The sequence below is a fragment of the Semicossyphus pulcher genome, unplaced genomic scaffold, assembly GCF_022749685.1.
Source record: "Semicossyphus pulcher isolate SPU_LCO1_2020_fin unplaced genomic scaffold, fSemPul1.0.p SCAF_8, whole genome shotgun sequence".
NCBI lineage: Eukaryota > Metazoa > Chordata > Actinopteri > Labriformes > Labridae > Semicossyphus > Semicossyphus pulcher.
In genome coordinates, this window is record NW_027211759.1 from 29697093 (window position 1) to 29718753 (window position 21661).

The window sequence follows — 21661 nt, forward strand, 5'->3', positions numbered from 1 at the left end:
TCAGAGGGGAGATCATTATCACGCTGAGACCTTGACACTGCTCCATGGTGGAAAGGTCACAGTTTGTTTTAAGGACAACTTTCTGTTACATTCAAGGCGGTGCAAGATTTGCTCAGAAAATTACATATCATAAATACACCACTTCAATTATTACAAATGGATACAACATTATGAGTATCTTCCATTGTTGCCACTAAATCCTGAGACAATATTTACTTTTTAGAAATACCAACAAATCATATGTGTACAAGTAGTGTAGAAGACTGTGGCTCCATTATTTTCAGTGAGGAAAGGACTGACAGTTTTCATTCTTCAACACACCGACAGCAGAGACCTGTGAGACACACAAATGCTCTCCTCAAATAGCCAGACACCCATGCAGTCGCATATAGACACAATATGCAACTGTAACTGTATGTTCAAGGAGAAATGCGATTTTTTTTCTGAAAACCTGTGGCTAACTTTAATTTAACTGTATAGTACAGGGGTTCTCAAACTTTTTGGGGCATATGCTTACTACCATTTTAGGGCTGCATCTTAAGATTATTTTATTGTCAATTAATCTAACAATTATTTTTTCTATTAGTAACAATTAATTTACCAATTATTCTTTTAAGATTACTTTTCTTAGTCTCCAATTTCTACGTCACTGTGTGATGATATTACTACTGAGAAAATGTATCATAATAGACTATTTGTAAGACTGCCTGATCAGAGAAATTGCTATGACACACAGATTAACGTAATCACTGTAAGTCAAAGCATCCCTTTCCCTGAACTGGAGAATCACTATTTTTACTTCAGTACTTATTTAAGACGAGCAGGTGAGCTAATGAAACAGCAGAACGTACTGGGCTACTTTACAACATAAATCAACAGTTATTTAGAAGGCAGGCGACTTCAGAGGTCTACTTCTTACCCTCCCCTCTTTTAAAAGACGGAGTTTGAGTTTTCCCAACTGGCCTTGAACTCATCGCTGTAACTTGTGTCGTGCAGTGCGCATTGGTCGAGCAAGCACGAGAGAGAGCGGCAGAGTGACAGTAATTACAAGTGGAGCAGAGACAGTTAGGCGTTAAGGCTCAAGCGGACCCCCAGGCTATGGTTCGTAGACCCCACCTCGAGAACCACCGGTATAGTACACCTATCTCAAAACCTGCAGGCAACGGACAATTTTGCGGGCTTCCAGTGTAGCCAGCGGTTATTCAGAAGAGCAAATAAGGTTTTCTTGGCAAGGATTTCCTTTCTGTGCACTCTTCATTGTCCGACTAGCAACGTGAAATAAGAAGATTTGAGTTGGAGTTGAAGAGGACGACATTGAACAGATTGTTAGCTGCCCTTGTATGCAGATGTCAGTTCATGAAGATTAATAAAAGGCTTTGTCATCGTCACCAGATGAAAGCCGATGGGTTCAGGGATTGCATTGCAGCTAGTATGTTCCACCTCTCTCGCTCTCCTTACAGACTGTTTTCCTGCATACAGCCAGTGCCTGCTGAATAGCTAGGGGACAATACCAAACAAAAACGGAGGTGGACAAACAGAACAAATCCTGCCCCTCGCCTACAGATTCTGTACTCGTGCAGAACCTGTTTCTGGGAGAATAACACCAAAACATTGTGTCTCTCTTTCTTTCCTTCTCTTCTCTGTCTCTAAGGATACCTCATAGTTTTGACTCTAGGAAGGTAATTATACCAACTTGAGAAGGCCAGGTGATTACAGGGGACAGATATACCTGTGTGAGACCCAGTCATTTAGTTGCTTAGCTTTTTGTGGCAGTATCAGAGGAAAAGGTAGCTGAGCTGGGGTGAGTTTATCACGTCCTTAAACACAGACAAGAATAAAAAAGTGAGAGGAAAGTGGTGAAAAGGGACCAAGTCATGCATATGGAAGCGTCTCCGTTGCCCCTTCCACTGCCATCGCCTCATTTCACATTCACTCAGCATTCAGCTCCTCCTGAGCCATTCAAGTTATCCTCCCTTTGCTGAGCAGCTGAATTCAAAGGGGCTCTGCCTGCCCACCGTTTTCTTAAGATCCCAGTGAAACTGCTCCCCAGTAGCTCCAAGGTGAATAGTACCCTGCACCTCCCCGCACTCCTGTGGCTCGGCCTTTATCAGCAGGCTGCTCCCCACCCCAAAGAACCTCGGCCCTGCCCTAGCGCAGTTCAGACAGTCCCCGGGAGGGAGAGCCTTCCCTCCCTCATACCTTCCTCAATGTTCTCCCTGGGACACAGCAAGGGGTGCATAATCCGATCACCATGACGCTAGCTGAGCTGCTTTACAGTGCAGCTCCAGCAAAGTCCGTTTGATTGGTCGGATCAGTTTGGAATATCTTGATTCAGGAGCAACCTAAGGGAGAGGTTGTGGTTACAAAGACATGACTGTATATTAACAGTAGATCTTGCTGCCTGATAGTGGACTGGAAAGTGGGAAGTGTCCTGCACTGTTTTAACGGCAACAGATCTTATTAAAATAGATTCCATTTATTGGCAAGTATTTTAGTGAAATATGTTATTATTGTGTTTAAGTCACAAACACAGCCATTAAAGAGAAACAGCTCTTTTTATGATGTTGATCCCACAGCCTGTATATTACGTTGTGGTTTTCATACGGCTTTTTTTATACTGCCTCAAGGTGTGATAACAGAACGATGTTTTCCCCATTTTCTTAAGAATTCTACTTTTCCTCTTTTCCTCTCAAAGCATTGATCCTCAAGGCATCAGCTTCCCTTTGAAACACCCACTGGGACACGAGGATGTTAATCCACCGGTCGTGTCCACATCTGCTGCATCTACCTTCAAATTCCTGAATAATTCTATATCTATGAAATTAAGGTGTGAAAGCAGGCTGTCAGGAAGGAAGCACAGCTGCCAGGTTTGTTTCATGCTCTCACTGTAGCTCTCTGAGAAATTTGGAACGAGCAACTGGGAATGGAGAAGAATTTACTCATGAAGAGTATATTTTTTGCAAGTGAAGCAACAACTTCATGTTATTTCTCTCAACTTTATGCATCTTTGAAAATGCCAAAACCAAAAAGTTACATTACACCTTACTATGGCTAGGCTGTACATTATTAGCTGTAGCAGCCCCAACAAAGGATGGCAATGTTGGCCTGTGGGTAAGTTGGTCCGTTGGTTGGTTTTGTTTTTGTTGGAAAATGTAACAGCTGTATGATTGATGGATTGCTATGAAAGTTGCTATGGGTCTTGATAATGCAAATGAGGATAAATACTGATGACTTTGGGTATCCCTTAATCTAGTTTCACCAATTGGTTTAGTGAACTTTACCAATCTACTGCAAGTCTACTGCAAGTTGATATTTGACTTTCAACTATTGGATGGACTGGGATTGTCGTGAGGTTTGGTGCCAACATTCATGTTCCCAACAAGATGAAGTGTAATCTCTTACCTGTCCACCTAGCATCATCATCAGGTCAACATTGTAATTTGTCAAAAACGTTGGCTTCTGAACAAAAAGTTGTAAAACTGAGGGCATTCCAAGAAGCCTCGGCTTTACTTGTTGTAGCGTTAACTGTCAAGTGTTAGTTTGGTAACACACCACCCTCAGTTGGCTTACATAGTAAACATTTTACCTGTTAAATATCAGCAAGTTTGCATTGTCATTGTGCGCATGCTGAAGACTTGGAAATGCGAGAGGGACCTTTGGAAGGAGCAGGCTGCCATTGCAACCCAACCCCAGAGGAGGATTAATGGATGGATTGATAACAACATATTTCCACCACCAAAAAACAACATATGTCTTCCTTCCACTCCTAAATGTTTCTTATGTCTTGTAATAAAAAGTCTGAAGGTAGAAGACGGACAAATCTTAGTTTGGATTGAAATGCATGTATTTGACCAAAGCTGTTTTGTAGAGGACGCTCAGCTCATGAAAGGATTAGTTTTAATTTGGTGCACTTCTTGACCCAAATACTGAGATTAGTCTCAAACTAATATGATCGAAGTAATATCCCAAGTTCCCTGACTGGTTCCTAACACATGAAAGGGCCCATTCTCCACTCAAAACTTTACATTAGAGATTTCTGTTGAAACTGAAATCCAAGAATAGTTCTTTGTGCAATCCATGTTTGAGCAGCCAGCCCTTAATCTTTAAAAAAGAAATGTGGATGCCTCGGTGGTCTAATTGGATGTCATAAACGCAGTTTGTTAATGACTTTAAAACCCTTTTAAATGGTCGTTATCAGCATGAACATCATGAACACTATGTGCTCCTCAGCAAACAAAACTGCTCTTGGAATATTGGATTGTGCTTTATGTGGATTTCCTTTTCTGTCTTTTATCCGAGACTCGCGGATCTGAAATGTTCCTCATTACATCAAAAGAAAAGAAGCCCTTGGAATGTCAAAGAAGATATAAATAGATGGTCTTTGGAGGGAGAGAGATTGAACAAAAGATGGAAGGTGAAAAAGAGTGGGGGAGTTAAAAGTATAGAGAAGATAGAAAATGAAAGAAAGGATCTTTCATTCAGCTGGCCGTCTGGTGAGATAAAAAATAATCCTGCTTCAGAAAGGTGTTGAAAGAGTCACAAAGGCTCTCCCTGGTGTATCATGGTACAAAATACCCCCCTCCTCTCCGAGGGTATAATTCAATCTCCTTTTGTCTGCCACTGAAGGCTCTGTTTTGAGGGCCGGCGGAAACTGGGCTTACCGGTCTGTGCCAATTCTTTTGCGATGGTTTATATTTGTCGTTACGGGCGGCCCACATATGGTGCACCCAGGACTGAACGATGCCATCAACAGGACAGCTGAGTGTAATCACTGTACACATATTTCTATCACAACAGTACTTTTATTAAAATGTCTTCAGCATCTATTGAGCTTCTGAAATAATTTCATTTCAGGAGGTTAGAACATACTTTGTCATACTAGTCTTCCTTAAGTCCTAATGGTGGTTCAATAATTGTAAAGAGGCCCATTTTGGACGCTATTGTCTGATTTAAACCTGCTACAAATTCTGATCCTTCCTTCACTGTTGCATGAAATGATTTGGTCTTAACAACTCCAGTGACAAACATTAAATGCATGAACTAAAAACATTCATGTACTTTGTGAATAAAGGAAGTCTGACGAGGCTGTAATTCTAAGCTTATATGTCTCCTTGTCTTTCTTATTAGAGAAGGGTAGTATACAAAACAACAGCCTACCCTTTTAACAGGTGACGGCTGTTGTTTTCACAGATTTAATGTCAGACTCAGCTGTCTGTGCTCTGACAAAGATCAATTCTAAAGGAAGGGGCTCCTGTCTGCACAGTTGTAATTGTTTATGTTTTTGTGGATCCAACTGCTCTAATAACATCTAAGGTACAACTTTTCTACCACATTAATTGAGCTAATCAGAAGTCCTTGTTGCACTTTGGTTCATACCATATTAATAATTTAATCTTAAACGTTTATAATTTTGCACCAGACTCTTCAGTATTTTGATGAAGTTGCTTAATGTGTGCTTAACTTAGTGCTTTACAGCTGGTATTTCAATGTGACAGATACATATTTAGTCAACATGGTATATATTTTGTTGCAACTAGGTGTTATTATTTGTACTATTAACTTAGCATAAAATGAACAAATAATTAATTTCTATTAAATCTTCAGGTTGTTGCTTTGGTGAGCACTTGGCAGCTGTGCCAGTAACCTACAAGAATCAGATTGAGCTTTGCATCTGCAGGGATGCCCGTATTTTCCTCTCTACAATAGGTCGAAAGTTAAACCTTTATGCAACAATAAATGCCTCTCTACAGAATCCTGTGGTATACAGGACAATAAAAGGTTGTTCATCCGGACAGCTTAATGAAAGTTAAAGTTTGGGATGCATTTCCCCGTCTGTTTAGCGATCCTTCAAAGTGGATGAAACGACCTTGACAGGAGAGAGTAAATAATTAATGTGTCTTTATATTTCATTTCAGTGATAAATTTGTGTCTCCTTTCTGTAATTACTTTTGTTCTCCCTTCAGGATATATTTGAATGATCTATTGACCTATTTCACTCCATTTCGCCTCCTTTGTGGTCAATGTCAGCCATTTTAGTGGATAAAAGCGAGAGTGTTTCTGTCGACAGTCTCTACAGATGAAAGTGGAGCTGGCCTGGTACTGAAGCAGAGTGCATTAGGGGTTGTGCCATGTGCCTCAGCAGGCAGTGGACAGGCTGTATTAGCAGCGGTAATGCCTGAGGCTGAGCAACAGGGCACTCACTGTTTAATCAGGTTATCTGGGAGTAGGAGCACAGCGGTACGTCTGCAGGGGCTTTAGGGGGTTTCTGGAAGGACAGCAGGATAGTGACACATCTCACACAGTGGAATGATCCTGACCTGCAGAAAGGCTTAAAAGTATAAAAAAAAAAACATTAAAACTTTGAGCAAAATCAGTCTGAAATGTGCTGTCAAAACTGCTTCAGAGGAAGTTCTTATTACTGAGCGATTTATCTGAACTTTGCTTACATCTGAAAGGATGTGGTAGCTTTCAAATCAAACAACAGCTTGGAATAATGTTTCCTGTATGTTGCAAATACAGTTAACTGTGAAATAAATTATAGGCCACAGGCATAATCAGTGGGCTTATATAATGTGGAACGCTGCGGCATGAAACTATTGAAGCTGTATTTCTTGAAGGTAAGAGCTAATACAGCGTCTACAGGGCGGCTTTCTCTGGGTGTAGGTGGTGCTCTTGTTGATGGCGTGTGCGTGTATGTGTGTGTGTCCTTTATCTCCGGCCCACATACAGGGACTAAGTGCACATCAGGGCTGTTTTCCTGTGTGCAGGGCAGCGTATCTTGCTCTCCAAAGCCCAGGAAATTACAGTCCAGCCAAGCAGAAAACAGGAGTGGGATTTGGACAACAGGCTTCACCTGTCTCAGACCTCAGGCTCATAAAGCAACATCTACTGTAAATGAGGAAGGCATTAGATTGCCATATGAAACAGTGGTGCGAGTCTGTTGAAGCGTGTGAGAGTATATATGTGCATGTTATGGCACAGAAACTGCAATGCATTTTGTTTATTTCTCTAAATCTATGAATTAAAAAGAACCATTGTAGTTTCTTCTTGTCCCACATGACCTTCCTATCTCATCTGTACGCTCTCACTTCCCTGTGGTCCAATGTTCTTCTCTGGTCCCCTTAATACACTCTTTTTACTTTGTTAAAGCTGTCCAGAGATGCACGGCCCCCAAATTATTCATTACCATCTGCTGTTCTGTTAGCAAATAGAAAAACTGTGTTAATTTAGTTTAAACAGTACGGACCACACTCCAAACAGTTAGCCCTTCAGAGACACAGTACTGTCACTGCAGGAGTCACGGGAAACAATGCTTTCAGATATATGCCTTTACTTTATAGTGGCTACAGAGAATTCTTGTCTCTGGTTGGCTGTTAGCGATATATGTAAATCACATAAAACTTTAAACATGTCTCACACGTTCATTCCTAAATAAATCTCCTCACATGTTCAAGACTTTCTGCCTTTCTCTCTCTCTTTAACTTGCTTATTTTTACTTTAGTGACGCAGTTTTTCTGGTGTCAATCAACAGTCGCCAAAATGCATCACTCCTATCACTGACAAGTGTGATGTACAGAATATGGTAGAGAGTCAGAGATGTGAGAAAATGTTGTTCCTGCTGTTTTCCATTAACTGCTACTAAATTGCTGACTGCTCCTGCAACACATGAACCCATTTTAATACTATTTTCTATACCTGCTCCTTAACACGTCATCTTTAACTGTGAGGTCAGACCCTGTAAGCTGTATCGTATATACAAGTTCAAAAGTAGGGCTGCACGATTACAGCCAAAGTGATAATGACAATAATTTTGATTGATTTTAATATTGATATATATTTATTAATTTTAAGGATTTTTTAAACAAAACAACACTTTCAGTTAAATGTTGTGCTGCTTTCTGGCTCATGTACAAATGTTGCTGCAGATGATGCTTCTTTACCTGAATTTAATGCATCTTCTCGAGGCAAAATGCAATGAAAATTACATTGGTAATTTCAGTGTGCTCTTTGGGAGTTGCGTTGATAGGGTGTTGTGCTGTACACCGTCGCTATTATGGATGTCTGACTTGACGCTGGACAAGGACGGGGAGCAGCTCGTTCTTCCTCTTGGTCGTCATACACTCATCATGCTGCACTCTGTGCTGTTTTTTCAGCTTCTTCAACAAGTTAGTCGTGTTGCTTTGCAGCACAAACTCAGGTTTCATGCACTCTTTGCATATTATTTTTTCTTGCTTAACATGACTCGCTCTAAACCTGAAATACCTCCAAAGACGAGCCGTTGTGGCAGACCGGTGTTTCGGTGTAACGAGTGACTCGCTCTCTTCCTGTTTTAGCATAACAACAAGCAGTGTTCAAAACGCTTTTGAGCGTCAGTCGCCTATGTGACACGGTTGCACAAAAAACACTTCAAAGACGTAACAGTTATATTTTGAGCTCATCATGAAAAACAACAAAGAGGCATTTACAAGGACAGCTGCGTATTATCTTCCCGTATTCTTCAGCTGCTGTAACCACGACAAACACAGCGATTGAACCAAAACACCGGTCTCTGTTGTTTACTCTTTCACTCTAAACTGCCACTGCAAGGTAGGCGCTCATGACATGGCATGCCAGCTCCCCCAAAAGTGAAGCCCAGACCTCTCCATCGCCCCCTGGAGGAGTGGCTGTTAGTTTAGGGAGCGTTTAATGTTTTCCACGGGCGGAGCACACATTTCAAAGGTCAATATCGCCGTCAATCGATTCGTTTATTGTGGGAAGACAAAATCATGATCGGGATAAATATTTGATTAATTGTGCGGCCCTAGACAAAAGTATGCATATAAAGACACACAGACGGGTACACACTGACACAGCTAGCCCACCAATCACACTCAGAGCTGTATGTAACAAGAACAGTCAAATGTTTGATTATCACCTATAGTCAGTGTGTATTCACCTTAGCAACAGACAGATTAATAAAAAAAACCTCTCTCTCTCTCTGACACCTGAGCAGAATAAGAAATCCACAGAGAAGCGGGTATAATCCAGAAGGACAGATAGAAACAGGAGCAGTGACTGTAAAATGTGATTAAACAACAAAATCGCTCAGGCATCCATGAGATCTCTGCCTTGAGCTGCAAGGTATAAGGTTGAAAACCTGCAAAGTCACCAAATTTAGCAAATTGAGGGAATAATGTGTTTTGTCTGTCTGCAAAAAATGAAAGCCGGAAGCAATTTTATGCTTACACTGTTAGGAATGTTAATACACATCAGCGAGAACCTGCCCTGCATCTAGCATCCTTGCACTGCATGTGTACTGTGGGGATTAGTATACATTAGTATAAATTATCTGTTATTTTTAGACAAAATATAAAGAGAACTGCAGAAACAGTGGAGTGAGGAGGAGTGGGACAATAAATGTTAGGGGTATTAGCATCTCAGGAGACGACTGTAAGGCTGTCATCAGATCTCTTATTCCTCATACATACATGAACTCATGCCTATACAGGGGGAGCAGCAGGGAGCAGGCTATAACTTGTTGAACATGCAGCCTTCTTGACAGCCAGTTTTCTTGACATGCATCATGAAGAGCATTGGTCGTGTAAGGGCGCATCTGCTGTGCTAGCGCGTAGGGGTGGGTGATATGACCTCAAATTATAGCTGGGTTTTTTTTGCGGTATCGGTGTTATGTTGCGATATTACAAAATGAAAATGGGTACTCTGCTGAAAACATGGTACTGGCTCTTTTAGCTCTGCTGTCAATGTAAGGGAACATATCTTAGCAGAGAAATAGTATGTTTAAAGTAACAAATGTGTTCATTGGTGCAAAACAGGAATGAAAATGAGGTAAAGGCCTTCATGTGTTTTGGGAGGAGCAGGCTGAACAGTTTCGACCTGTGAGTGAGCTGGAGCCCTATTGGTGGCCACACGGGTCTGGGCAATACAGAATATTTGTGGAAGTAATCTAAGACGTTCTTAATATCCTCGCTCGCCCTGTTTTATGTCATCTGGGTTCAAGATATCTGAATTTAGTAGACGGATGACTGGCAGGAAATTATATCAGATAAATGTGGTGTTTTCATATACATATAAACAACAACCAAACAAACCCCCCGCCACTGTCACTACACTTGGTTCAGCGAGTCTGACACCAGCATGAGTATGTAGAAGTAGCTGCAGTTGCATTACTTACACAGTATGTTGTCCACCATTTCTGACGGTGTTAAATGTATGTTTAATGTGTATGTTAACTGTAACTATTGGAAACGAAAGCTCACAGTATCCGACTTCCTGACGGCACACACAACCTCACGCCATGTGTGCTGCAAGTTAAGCAGCTTAAAGTAAACACTCCGCAGCACGCGCTCCGTGAATGCTCCATTTATATGGCCACAGCGTTAACAAGCATGCGGACGAGGTGCTGCTGATAACGGGAATACGCTCACTGAAAAGCCGCCTTGTGTAACTGCTCATCCCGCAGCAGCGTTGAGCACATGTTTACAGTTTACAGGCAGGAGAGACACAGAGTCGGCATGCTGTGTCTGTACTCTGGTGAAGAGCTGCACTAATGTGATATCAGATGGACTTTTCTTGTTTTTCAATGTGTGGAAAACACCGCTATGAGTGTTAGGTAGGTCATCGGTGTTGCAAAATCCATGTCGTGGCTGAACGTGACAGTGGTGAAGGGACTGAAACGGGTAAACCGCCCTGCCCTACTAGTGCATGTAATGCACGTTCTCTGGTCAATTATTATTAATGCCAATATTGATCATACATGTTCCATCAGATTCAATTAGGTAAGTGTAAAGATGACGAAAATGTGTGTTATTTATTTGCACAGTTATTCTGCTGAACTCTGAGGCAGACAACTGTTTGTGCGCGGTGTCGAACCTTTCCACTGCCTGCACAGTGAAACTGCCCTTTAAAGTGTCTGTATTAGTATTGAAAAACTACTTTCCACGGATGGTGACAGTCATTTTAGCTTTGAGGGATATGCACAATTCTATACATATATAATCTTGCATGCATAATAACACTTTCGATATGTTTCATCATTTTTTGCTCTAACTTGCTTTCTACCAAATGAAAGCCTTTAAATAAATGTCAGTATAAAGAGCGCAGCGGCAGCCAAAGTCATTTCCGTAGGACTGAGCTGTCAGAGGAGGACACTGTTTGAAGTCTTCTCTGTCAAAAACAGGTAAATAAAGGTAAAAATGTTTGGCTTTATTTGCACAGTTTGACATCCGAACAAAACTGTTTGGAGAAGACAGCTTTGGACAGTTTTTGAAAGCTGAGATATTTTAAAATCTAAAATTCAAAACAGCTGTCAGTTTATAGTTGGGCCTTTGCAGGGCTGAGATACGTCTATATGTTTTTTTAGTGAGCGATCCCTTTGTCCCTGTGTGCTGTGGCTTGACAGACAGAATATAGGGAGCAGAGTATGGTGTCTTTTAGATCTGCTGTCAGAGGACATCACAAGGGTGGACGCCACTTTCTACTGCAGGACGCAGGCTGCAACACCGAGCTCTGAGTCAGAGAGCCCAAACCAGGCTGACCGAAAACCTGACAAACACAGAACATTGGCATTGGGACGAATATTAAATCTCCTTTGAAGTTAAATGCTGTAATTTCAAAGAGTAAACCACAGTATCAACATTAGTAATGATGATAATTAGGCTGCAACCACAGACTCTTCATTAGTCTAACTGACTCTTGTGGCAATTAAGAGCGTAAATGTACCAATGAATAGAAAACAGAGACATCGTTATTGGAAATATTGCCCAAAGCGTTCAGTTTAGCTGAATCATAATGTCCACCAAAAATTCCAGCATCTCTAAGGTAAGCACGCACGAAGGACTCAGCACACTTATTGTTGTGCTGACCTGCATTACTGAGGGTCATCCCAACCTGTGTAAACAAGACTGTTATTTATCACTTCACGTTCTCTCCCTCCTCTGTTCTAAGCCAATTAGAGTTCTCCGCCACTCTCGACCCGACCCAAGCTTGTCACGAACACGGTGATAAGCCCCGTTCTCCTCCCGCACCCCTCTCCCTGCCTCTCCATTTTCCATCTCATTAGCATTCATTTTCACCCTAATTGAGCTTAATAAGAAAATAATGTTTGACATTAAATCCTTGTGAACATGTGGCCCAGCTGATCACTGTGTCGGTTTGTTCCTCCACAGCAAATGTTTACTCCGTCAGGCATTTGTTTGTTTGCCGTGCTTGTGGTTCCTGTAATAGCCTATTCAGAATTCCCACTTCCCATCTGTCTGCGGCTGACCCCTCGCTGTTGTTCTGCTCAAGTTTGACTGTTTCCTCTAAATGTGTTTCCCAAGTTTTGCTTAGTTTATACTTTTACTTGCAACAATGTCTGCATCCATATATTTCAAGCTGAGCCTCCAAATCTCCAGCCGCTGCATTGAGACACCAGGCCAGTCATCTTTATTGATTCTATTTATTTTGTAACCCGGTGGAGATATTTTGATATACAGCGACCTTGAGGGAGGGGGAAGCTTTTCTTTGCTGATATAAATCAATCATCATAATACAGCATATTAGTGAGGGGAAGGAAGGGAGTGGACTGTCTGTTTAATATAACCTCAGTCGCCTGTTCAACAACACATTGATACGTTGCTGTGTATTAACAAAGAACCTTGATGCATAGTCAAACCTGAAACATGCAGGGAGCCAGGCGAGCATGGAGTCTTAGGTCCCGATCAGACAGAACGCGTTCTAGCAGCTGGGGCGGCTTTTTTGTTTTCAATGACAGGGACGCTTTTCGTTGCTGAGCACCTCGTGTTTTTCCGCTCTGTGCACCTCGCGTTTTGGGGGAAACGCTCTGAGCGTCTGGAGTTGAAAAAAGTTCAATTCAAAGCAGAAAAGCGCCCGACGTCATCGACGTTTTTTCTCAATGTCTAATCAGACGAATGTAGAGGCGGGCCTTCCGTGGGGTGACATCGAGTTTACCGTTGATTTCGTTGGAAACAACAAACATCGAGCAGAAGTTAGTGGTGGCTGTTGCGTGATACCTGGAGCTTTACGATTTCACCAACCGAGAATACCACGATGTAAACAAAAAACAACAGGCCTGGAAAATAGCCGTTAGTTTAATGACAGCTAATGATTCGGTTGTTGCCTTAACAACAGTAAAAAAAACTGAAAAGACATTGCAGTTTTACAGCCTGCAAAACATGCTCGATTTGATCGAGACTTTAAGCAGGAGACTGTCAGAGGGTCTGTGTTGACTGGCAGCCAGCTGCACAGACAGGAGAATGACACACAACACTGAATGTGAGGAGCAACTCTCTGAAGACACACAGATCTAAAACAACATCAACTACACTGTGTTTCCTTTAGAGGAAACATTATGGTGTTTAATCATGTCTCTCAGTGGATAACATACTTGGTATTTGCTGACATTTGTCTGCAAATACATCATGGATTAAAGATTTATCTCATGGCCATCTTACATGTTCGTGTCTCAGTGGGAACAATTAGTGCAACTGTTGAAAACATGCCAGAAATCAACATCTAACACTGTAAAAGACATTTACTCAGTTGCACTGATGTGTGATTGGTCAAACACACATTTTATTTGGTAGTTTGGGGCAGCAGATCAGTAAGAAAAGGGCCAGAGAACCAAAACTATTCAACACTGTAGAATAAACAAAGGTCCTTCATAGAAGTGAGAGGAACTCTGATGAATCTCTGATGTTTTCATAATGGGGGGCCCTGTAAACATAGATGTAGTCTTGTGGTCATGTGTAAACATATAAATATGGATTACAGAGCTTTAACAGACACATCTAACATGTGTAAAGGGCTCTGTCATACATTAGATATAAAGGACTCTAAGGTCCCATTTTCACTCTGCCAATAAGCTGCCTTTAGAGTGATGGTGATTTTAATCCACCTCTGAATATTTCATGTTATATCCCCACACAAGCCATTAGCTACACTGGGAAAAGAGACACTGTTAATGAATGTGACTGGGAGAGCCTGCGCGGACCACTGGGCACTGTAAAAGTGATACAGTCCTCATTGTGCACACAGGGGACCGTCGATAAAAGGCAGCGCTACATTTGATAGGAGACCTTTGTTCTGAGTTATGAGTGGGACACGGGCGGACTGTTTCCTCGTGATTAGAGGAGAGTGAGCGAGACACTGAGCAGGCGTGGTTGGAAAAAAGGAAGGAAGAAGCTGAGAGAGAACGTGAAGCCTACATGTGCAGGTCCATAATCACATGTACAGTGTGAGCGTAGAGAAGAATAATAGTTTGCCTTGAGGGATTGAAACGATCAGGTTGGAAATAATGGTCATTAGTGATGGCATAATTGGTGTAAGAAGCTAATCCTAACTCCAGGTCATTGAAACAATGGCATATTAGAGGCAGTTTTCAGTCTAATAGGGTTGTATAGCCATCCAATAGAATCTTAGAGCCACTGTGTTCAGACTATAAAAGAAGAACCTCTCGTAGGGTTTCCGAGAAGCAGACTAACGTTGATCTGGGTCAACAGGCAAATACATAATCAAGTCAGATGCACTGGGTTGGACTGAAATTAATTCTGATTACTCTATATGACCTACAAAAGCAAACCAGACCATCAGCAACAAGACTGATGATTTCTATATAGTTATTTTTAAAGCCTGAAACTGCTGGCGGGAGGTAAGTGTGAGACGAAGTGATTAACTGCACGCTGCCTTTGTTTACGTTTTCAGGGCAAACATTTAAAGTGAGTGATACATATGACTGTTAAAGAAAGAAGGATGAGATTTTTTGTTAAAAACCACCACTTCAGCATGTACAGGACAAAATCAGCAAACAGATAAGAGGTACAGCTTTGTCCACAGGGGGCGCCAAAATCAACAAGAAGCAAAAGTTCCTCACAGGAGCTTTAAAAATGAAATTCTACACTTGTTTAAAATAACTATGTTTTTTTAATGTTTCCTACGTGGTTGACTGTTGTTAGAAGTTCTGAGTGACAGCTTCATTAAAGTTGTTTTCTGTGTTTCTGTGTCAAATCAGTGCTCACACTCAAAGATGTCCGCCCGCGTTCCTTCAGGCTTGTTCTGTGGTTCCAGATTGAAATCAACAGCTTAAAGCACATTTTTGAAATGTCTGATTAAAAGAAAAAAACACACTTCTTTTGTTAAAAAGAAGCATCATCTTATGGAGCAAGGACGCCAAATGTGGGAGAGACAAATAACAAGAGCTGCACCGAACGATTATTTTTTTATCGATTAATCTAACGACTCATGTATGGATTATTCTAAAGATTATTTACTTCAGATTGTTTGTTTTTTTAAGTCTCCAATTTCCATGTCACTGTGTGGTGATATTAATAATGATAAAATTAATAATAAATAATAATAATAGACTTTTTGTCAGATGCCTGATCAGAAAAATGCTGGACCTTACAACTATTGATTAATTGAATCCTGTATGTCATAGCAACCCTTTCCCTGAACCAGTGTTTTTACTGAAGTACTTAAAACGAGCAGGGTGAGCTCATTAAACAACAGAATGTACCACTTCAAAACATCACTTAACAATTTCTGAGATTTTGTACTACAGAGGCCAACTTCTTACCCTCCCCTCTATTAAAAGAGGGAGCTTGAGTTTTTCCCAACTGCACCTGAATACGTCCCTCCTCTCCTCTCGTTATAGCGCGTGTCGTGAAGTGCGTATTGAGTGATTGGTCGAACAGGTATGAGAGTGACAGCAAATACGAGCGGAGCAGAGAGAAAGTTCGTATCGGGGCTTCATTCAAAACATTTCAGGCTCAAGCCAGTGCTCCCCAGAACATGGCGCTCTAGGAGACCGCCAGCGATGAGTGACAACATCCATTTCTGTAACTTTACTGTGCTCCAGCTCTGAACTTTGTTTTTGCGACGCATCGATGTAAGTTATACAAACAAACAAAGTAAAGAAGATAAAGAAGTTTATCAGCTACTTTTAGACAGGTGATATGCCCCTGAAGATCTGATGCTAGCTCTTCTAATGCATCATCCTTATCTTGACACCGACTTGCTAACCTCAAGTGTACTTCTAGTGTGTGTGAATAATGTTATCTTGTAGTTTGTGAGCTTCTGTATCATAATAAATCAGCTTCACTCCCAGCTGCTCAAAGTTATGATTAATATGACTGTATTAAGTAGGTTTTTGTTTCAAGCTCTCCAGAAGTCTAATCTCGCTCCTCTCATCACTTTCAGTCTTTGTGTCATTAAATATTTCTGCCCTGAGTTTTTCCATACTGAACACAGAAGCTCCCCAGACCCTCGTCCCTCTTCTTTACTGTCCTCTTTTCCAATTCTCTCTTTGGCTTCTTATTCACAGCTTTATGTACCAACTTCTGCTATAGCCAACAAAGTCCCAAAACTTTATTTTATCGAGCTGCCACTGCACTTTGGGTAGAATAAAAAGAGAAGAGCGTTTGCTTTGAAGGTGTGTGCTTGTGTATCTTACTCTCTGTGTTTATTCATAATCTTTGCTTTGTAAATTATAGCAACAATGCTGACAAAGTCAGAAAGTATCTGCCTAAAGCCTGAAATGAACAAGCTGGTGCTGCTGTTAAAGCATTTACAGCTTAGTATTAAAATAAATAAACTCAGAACGACATGTCTGAAGAATATAAACAACAAAAACAAAGTTTCCTGTTGTCGTAATCATTATGGAACCACAATATTCCTAACAATTTCAATATTGACAACAGGTTAATTTGATGTCAAACTGATTTGTTTTTCACCTTTTAAGGTGGCAAAACTGACACCTTATCTGCTCTTCTTAATACACAGTCTTCGGTGACATCTTGCAATACCCAGAATAGCTCCAGTCATCACCAACCTGACTTCAAGTCTAACCAGCGAGGAGAATCATAAACACCTCCAGTATGTATGTATAACGGACAATGGCTTTCACGTGTTCACCATGCTGTTAACAAGGTTTAAGGGGACAGATTAACAACTCAAAATGTGTTAATTAAAAGGCTTTTTAAAAGTTCCCTATGCACCCATTAAAAGTTAGTTAATGATGAGGTGCTTAGACTTGGAAATATTGCTTGGTGACAGCTTTTTTGCTTAGTGGGAAAAGGTTACAATCGTCATTCAGACCCGGGTAATTATCACCTCGGCTCCAATCGGCATTGATGGGAACACAAAACCCTGGTCGACAGGCTAATCTCCGCCCCCTTTCCGGTGCGATGCTATGCTCAGTCGGTAACTTCTGCGACTCCTCGTCATCTCAGCTACAAATTCCGCCCATCTCCGTCCGAGCAGCGCTCGAACATCGTTCCAAATTTGTCAGCGCCGACTTTGATACACAGACTGAATGACTAATAGATATGACCTATAGATACGATAGATAAGACCTAACCACAGTAACATCTTCACTGTTTACTAACCCTGTGTCCGGCGCGTTTGTGATGTCAGACAGTGACGCAGCAGAAAAGACCAAAAGGATTATACTCCACTGGCAGTGGGAAAAGAGACAATGGGCATTTATTAGCGGGTCTTCCTGAGTCTGAAAAACCTGTATGAACGTGCAAATTTCAGTGGGAAAGGGGTATAAGTGGTAAGCTGGTCAGCTAGCCTTGATAACAATTGCATCCTGTGGTAGACCAGATAGACAGTTTGATGTTAATTCATGTTGTGAAGGGGTTTGCATGGGTGTAAAAAACTAAAGTATAAAATATAATTGTCCTTAAAAAAACAATCCTACAGAGTGCTTTGAAAGTTTTTTCAAGGACAAATGAATTTTACACTTTAACACGTTTTTTTGAGCACCTGTATGTGACTACTACAAAGACCCAGCAGCACTTCTACTCCTTTGTCTTCACAAACACTTTAATGTTTTCCTTTCACAATGTCTTTTGTGATTTTGGTTTTGGAAAGACTTGGGGAAAAGTGCAACGCTCAAAACTCTTTAAATACCAAACATCACCTGATCTGCAGACTCACACACTGACTTGGCATGTGGAGAAAGCCAAAGCTTTTGTCTTCTACTATGTAGAATCTGTAAATAGAGATTATGCCCCATTACACTGGCATGAGGAGGATTGGGGATGCTCTAATGCACATGCTCCATGCACTTTAGACCCTGCTCTATAGATCATATAAAATTGGCCCCATGTTTGTGAAGGACGACTGAGCCTGTGTGATGACTGATTTATGTTTCTCTAGCAGACCATTCTGTCTGTTAACCAGATTATTCATGGGATACAGGGATGCTCATTTACTGTGTGTCAAAGGTGCTTGTAAACAACTGGAATCAGACCGTAACCTCTGAAAGTCACCGTCCTGGTTACTCCACGCTTGTAATGATACCATGCAGGGAAAGACACCTTAAGAAAACTGAGATTATATGTTTGCTCCTCTCAGCCTCCCTCTCCTGCCTGCTCTCCTCTCACATCTGTTGGTATTTACAGAGTGAATTATTTCTGAGGTTTTATAAAAGCCAGTTAGCTTATCAACAGCTTGCATCCAGCAGAACACCCGCACTCACGTCTGGTTTCAGAAAACGGGATAAGATCAACTGACTTACTTAAAAAGTTGATTTTCTGTGTCCCTCTCTCACTTTCTTTTCTCGGGAAATAGTTCCTTCAGTCAGACAACCCAGAGGGCACCAAGCAGAGACGGCGCCTCAAACAGGCTCTAATGTTCTCTTATCACAGAGGAAGCCACCATCCTCTGACTGATAGCATCGATTCAGCCCTGACAAAATACAAAGCCCTTCCATTCCCAAATAATACTGCAAATATACAGTATGTATAGTCAGGTTTGAGAATCAAACTCTTCTCCACAAGCCACCAACTGCTCAACTTATTTTGCAGTGAACCAAATAGGAACACATGAACACTGACGAGCAAACAGTAAACGTTTCTCAGAAACAGGAAAGAGAGCCCAGGTGGTCAGAAACGAGAGACAGGAACATCCACAATAATCACCAATCTAACAAAGGCACACACGCGCACACATAAACACACACACACACAGACCTGGTAGGAGTCAATGGCCTCCCGGTCCAGTGAGCGGCTGACTGACACGTCTCCTGTGTCTACGTCAATGGTGAAGAGACCTTTGGGATCCTGGTCAGCTCCGGGGCCTGTCAGCCGGAAGATATGGTTTCCTTGCTTCTCTGTTGAAATCACCTGCAGGCACACACACACACACACACACACACATACACACACACAAAGAAACATCAACAACTCATACACTCGCTACAAACCTCTTTAATTCTGAATACTTCCTTAAGCAAAGAACTGTTGAAGCACTGCTTCTGCGTTTCTGTTTTTGAAGCTCAGTGAACAGAGACCCATTTTTATTAGAGTCTGTTAGTTGTTATACATCTATGCAAAAGGAGCTTACTGGGCCTGAATGGTGATGCAAAATCCCTGATAGTTAGCAATTAAAAATTTATATCAGACATGACTTTGATTTGATTTCATCAGTTTGCAAGCACAGCTCGTGTAAAATAAGAAAGTTAGCAGATCTCCCAGAGCATTGGCGCCCTGCTGTGACCACTTGTAATGCATGCTAGTACTTATCTTAGATAAGGAGAGTGGAACAGTTACATAATTATAGAAATCCATTCCATAATAATTAAGTTTAATGTAAGGTAGAATTTATTTTATTGTGCAGCCATGTAGAGGAGGTTTAAACCCAACACTGTGAATGGCCTCACACACTGGTGATGTTTTGAACAGTGCTGCCAAGTTCACTGGCTAACAATCCTCAGACAGGAGTGATCTGACCCAGGGACTTTTTGGATACATATACTCACATGAGACTGTCATAGCCAGCAGCATCCGCAGATTCCCAAGCAACAGGAACAGGCAGGTTGAAAAAAGACACAGAAAACACAGCATGTTAGATAAACATAGCACAGCAAAAACAGCAACCGAAGCCACAGCCCTGGAAGATCTGTGCAGATCCAGAGTTCAGGGCAGATGTTTGAGGGCAAAACATGAGAAAATAACAAACCAAAATAGCCAAAAGTTTATGTGTTGGCAAACTTCACCAAGTTGTGTACTTCATAGCACAATGCCTGCACATATACAGTATATTTCAAAGCATATAGACCTTTTTCAAAGCAGGCATTTGGACCTGTGATGGAAGGAAAAGCACATGTTTACATTACTGATGTTTCATTAAGTGTTCCTCTAATATATTCCAGTGAGGCAGCACTGCCATAGAACTTCTGCTGAGTGGAATGTACAGTAGCCATAGTGAGTGTTGTAAAATGCAAATGTGTTTTTATGGCTATACCATGTAACAAAGGTGTGTTGACCACTGATTGATGATTACGTGGCTCAGAGAAACAGAATCTTTACAACAATTGTTTGGAATCAATGGCTGACAAGATAAATACAACCCTCATGTCCGCAAGTTTCACAGGATGAAGCTGGAGCACTCACTCCCTGCTAGCTTAGCAGTAAAACTTTAAAAAAAACAATAAACTAAAAAATTGCTGGGTTTTCGTCTAATGCTAAGTAACAGCCTCTCCAAAGCTCACCTCCTAGCATGTCATGTATTGTTCGTTTAAAACAGAGTTTCAGGGAAGTTATGTTCCTCTCCCTTTGGAGAGAGCAAAGCTAGCTGTTTTCCTCTCTTTCTACTCTTTATGCTAAGCTAAACTACGTGAATTCAGCTACGGATTAATTTAACAGCCGTGAGATTAGAATCATGTTTTCATCTAACTCTGCGGAAAGCAAATTATATTCATACTTCACACTTAAACATATTTCAAAAGAAAACACAAACGCAAGTCAGTCATTTAGATTAGAATATTATTCTAACAGTATTTTGATAAATGCGTTTTGCTCTTATGTGTCATGTTCAGTGCTGACAGAAGCTTAATGTGCACACCCCATAATCATGTGTCCATCATTCACTGTCCTATGTGCTGGAGCACAGAGCCAACACCACAACAACAGAACGTATATTTCAAAAAGAATTGTAATTGTTCATAAGCTGTAAATGTGTATTAATTTTTGAGTAGTAAGAGATGGATGTAAATACGTGTTAACATCACCCTACTGTAGAGGTCTTCACTGGTCCACCGGACCCTGTGAACCCGGGACCTGGACGGCTTCAGGTCCACGTATTACTTTGTCAAACAGTTCCGGTTGGGGACTCGTTCTATAATCCTCGGTTCCGGGTCTGTTCAACATCATGTGTAATACCCATGTGGATCCGGGAAGACCCGGCCGTGATTAGAAAGTGTTCATGATTAAAGTGCTGTGTGTGTCTCTGTGTGTATTTTGTGTCATTCTCATGAGAACGTGAGGTAAATAAGCATAAGAAAGAGCAACAAGGAGTTGAGTGACGTGTCACGTGACTGCAGGTTCAGAGAAAAGTTGAACAAGCACAATTACGTGTAACACGTGTGTGTGGCTTCTAAACGAGCCGCACATTTTTCATCCGTCTGCATGACAGCAAGTGGACTTTTAATCTGAAATAACTAGTGGATCAGCATCTCTGTTTTTATCAACACGACATGGGTAACAGAAAACCTGGATGTGTTTTATGAACTTTCTTGGCGGAGGATGGATTATATGCACGGACAGGCACAGGGGAGAAGGCTGCGTCACACAGGTAGGACAAAAAGGTTTGTTTTGACAGTTGACTAGCGGTAACTTGTTAACTTGTTAATATCAATCAGCTGTGAAGTCGGTGCTGA

At 41.3% G+C, this 21661-nt stretch overlaps 1 protein-coding gene across 1 annotated transcript in view; it reads right to left on the minus strand.

Moving 5' to 3' along the window:
• Positions 1 to 21661, minus strand: part of cdh13 (cadherin 13, H-cadherin (heart)) — a 367968-nt gene that overhangs the window by 189195 nt on the left and 157112 nt on the right. Inside the window, exons 5-6 of the mRNA XM_069686880.1 lie at positions 19763 to 19768; positions 18975 to 19127 (exon numbers count right to left, since the gene is read on the minus strand). Of these exons, the coding sequence (XP_069542981.1) occupies positions 18975 to 19127; positions 19763 to 19768 (159 nt within the window). The remainder of the gene's footprint in view (positions 1 to 18974; positions 19128 to 19762; positions 19769 to 21661) is intronic.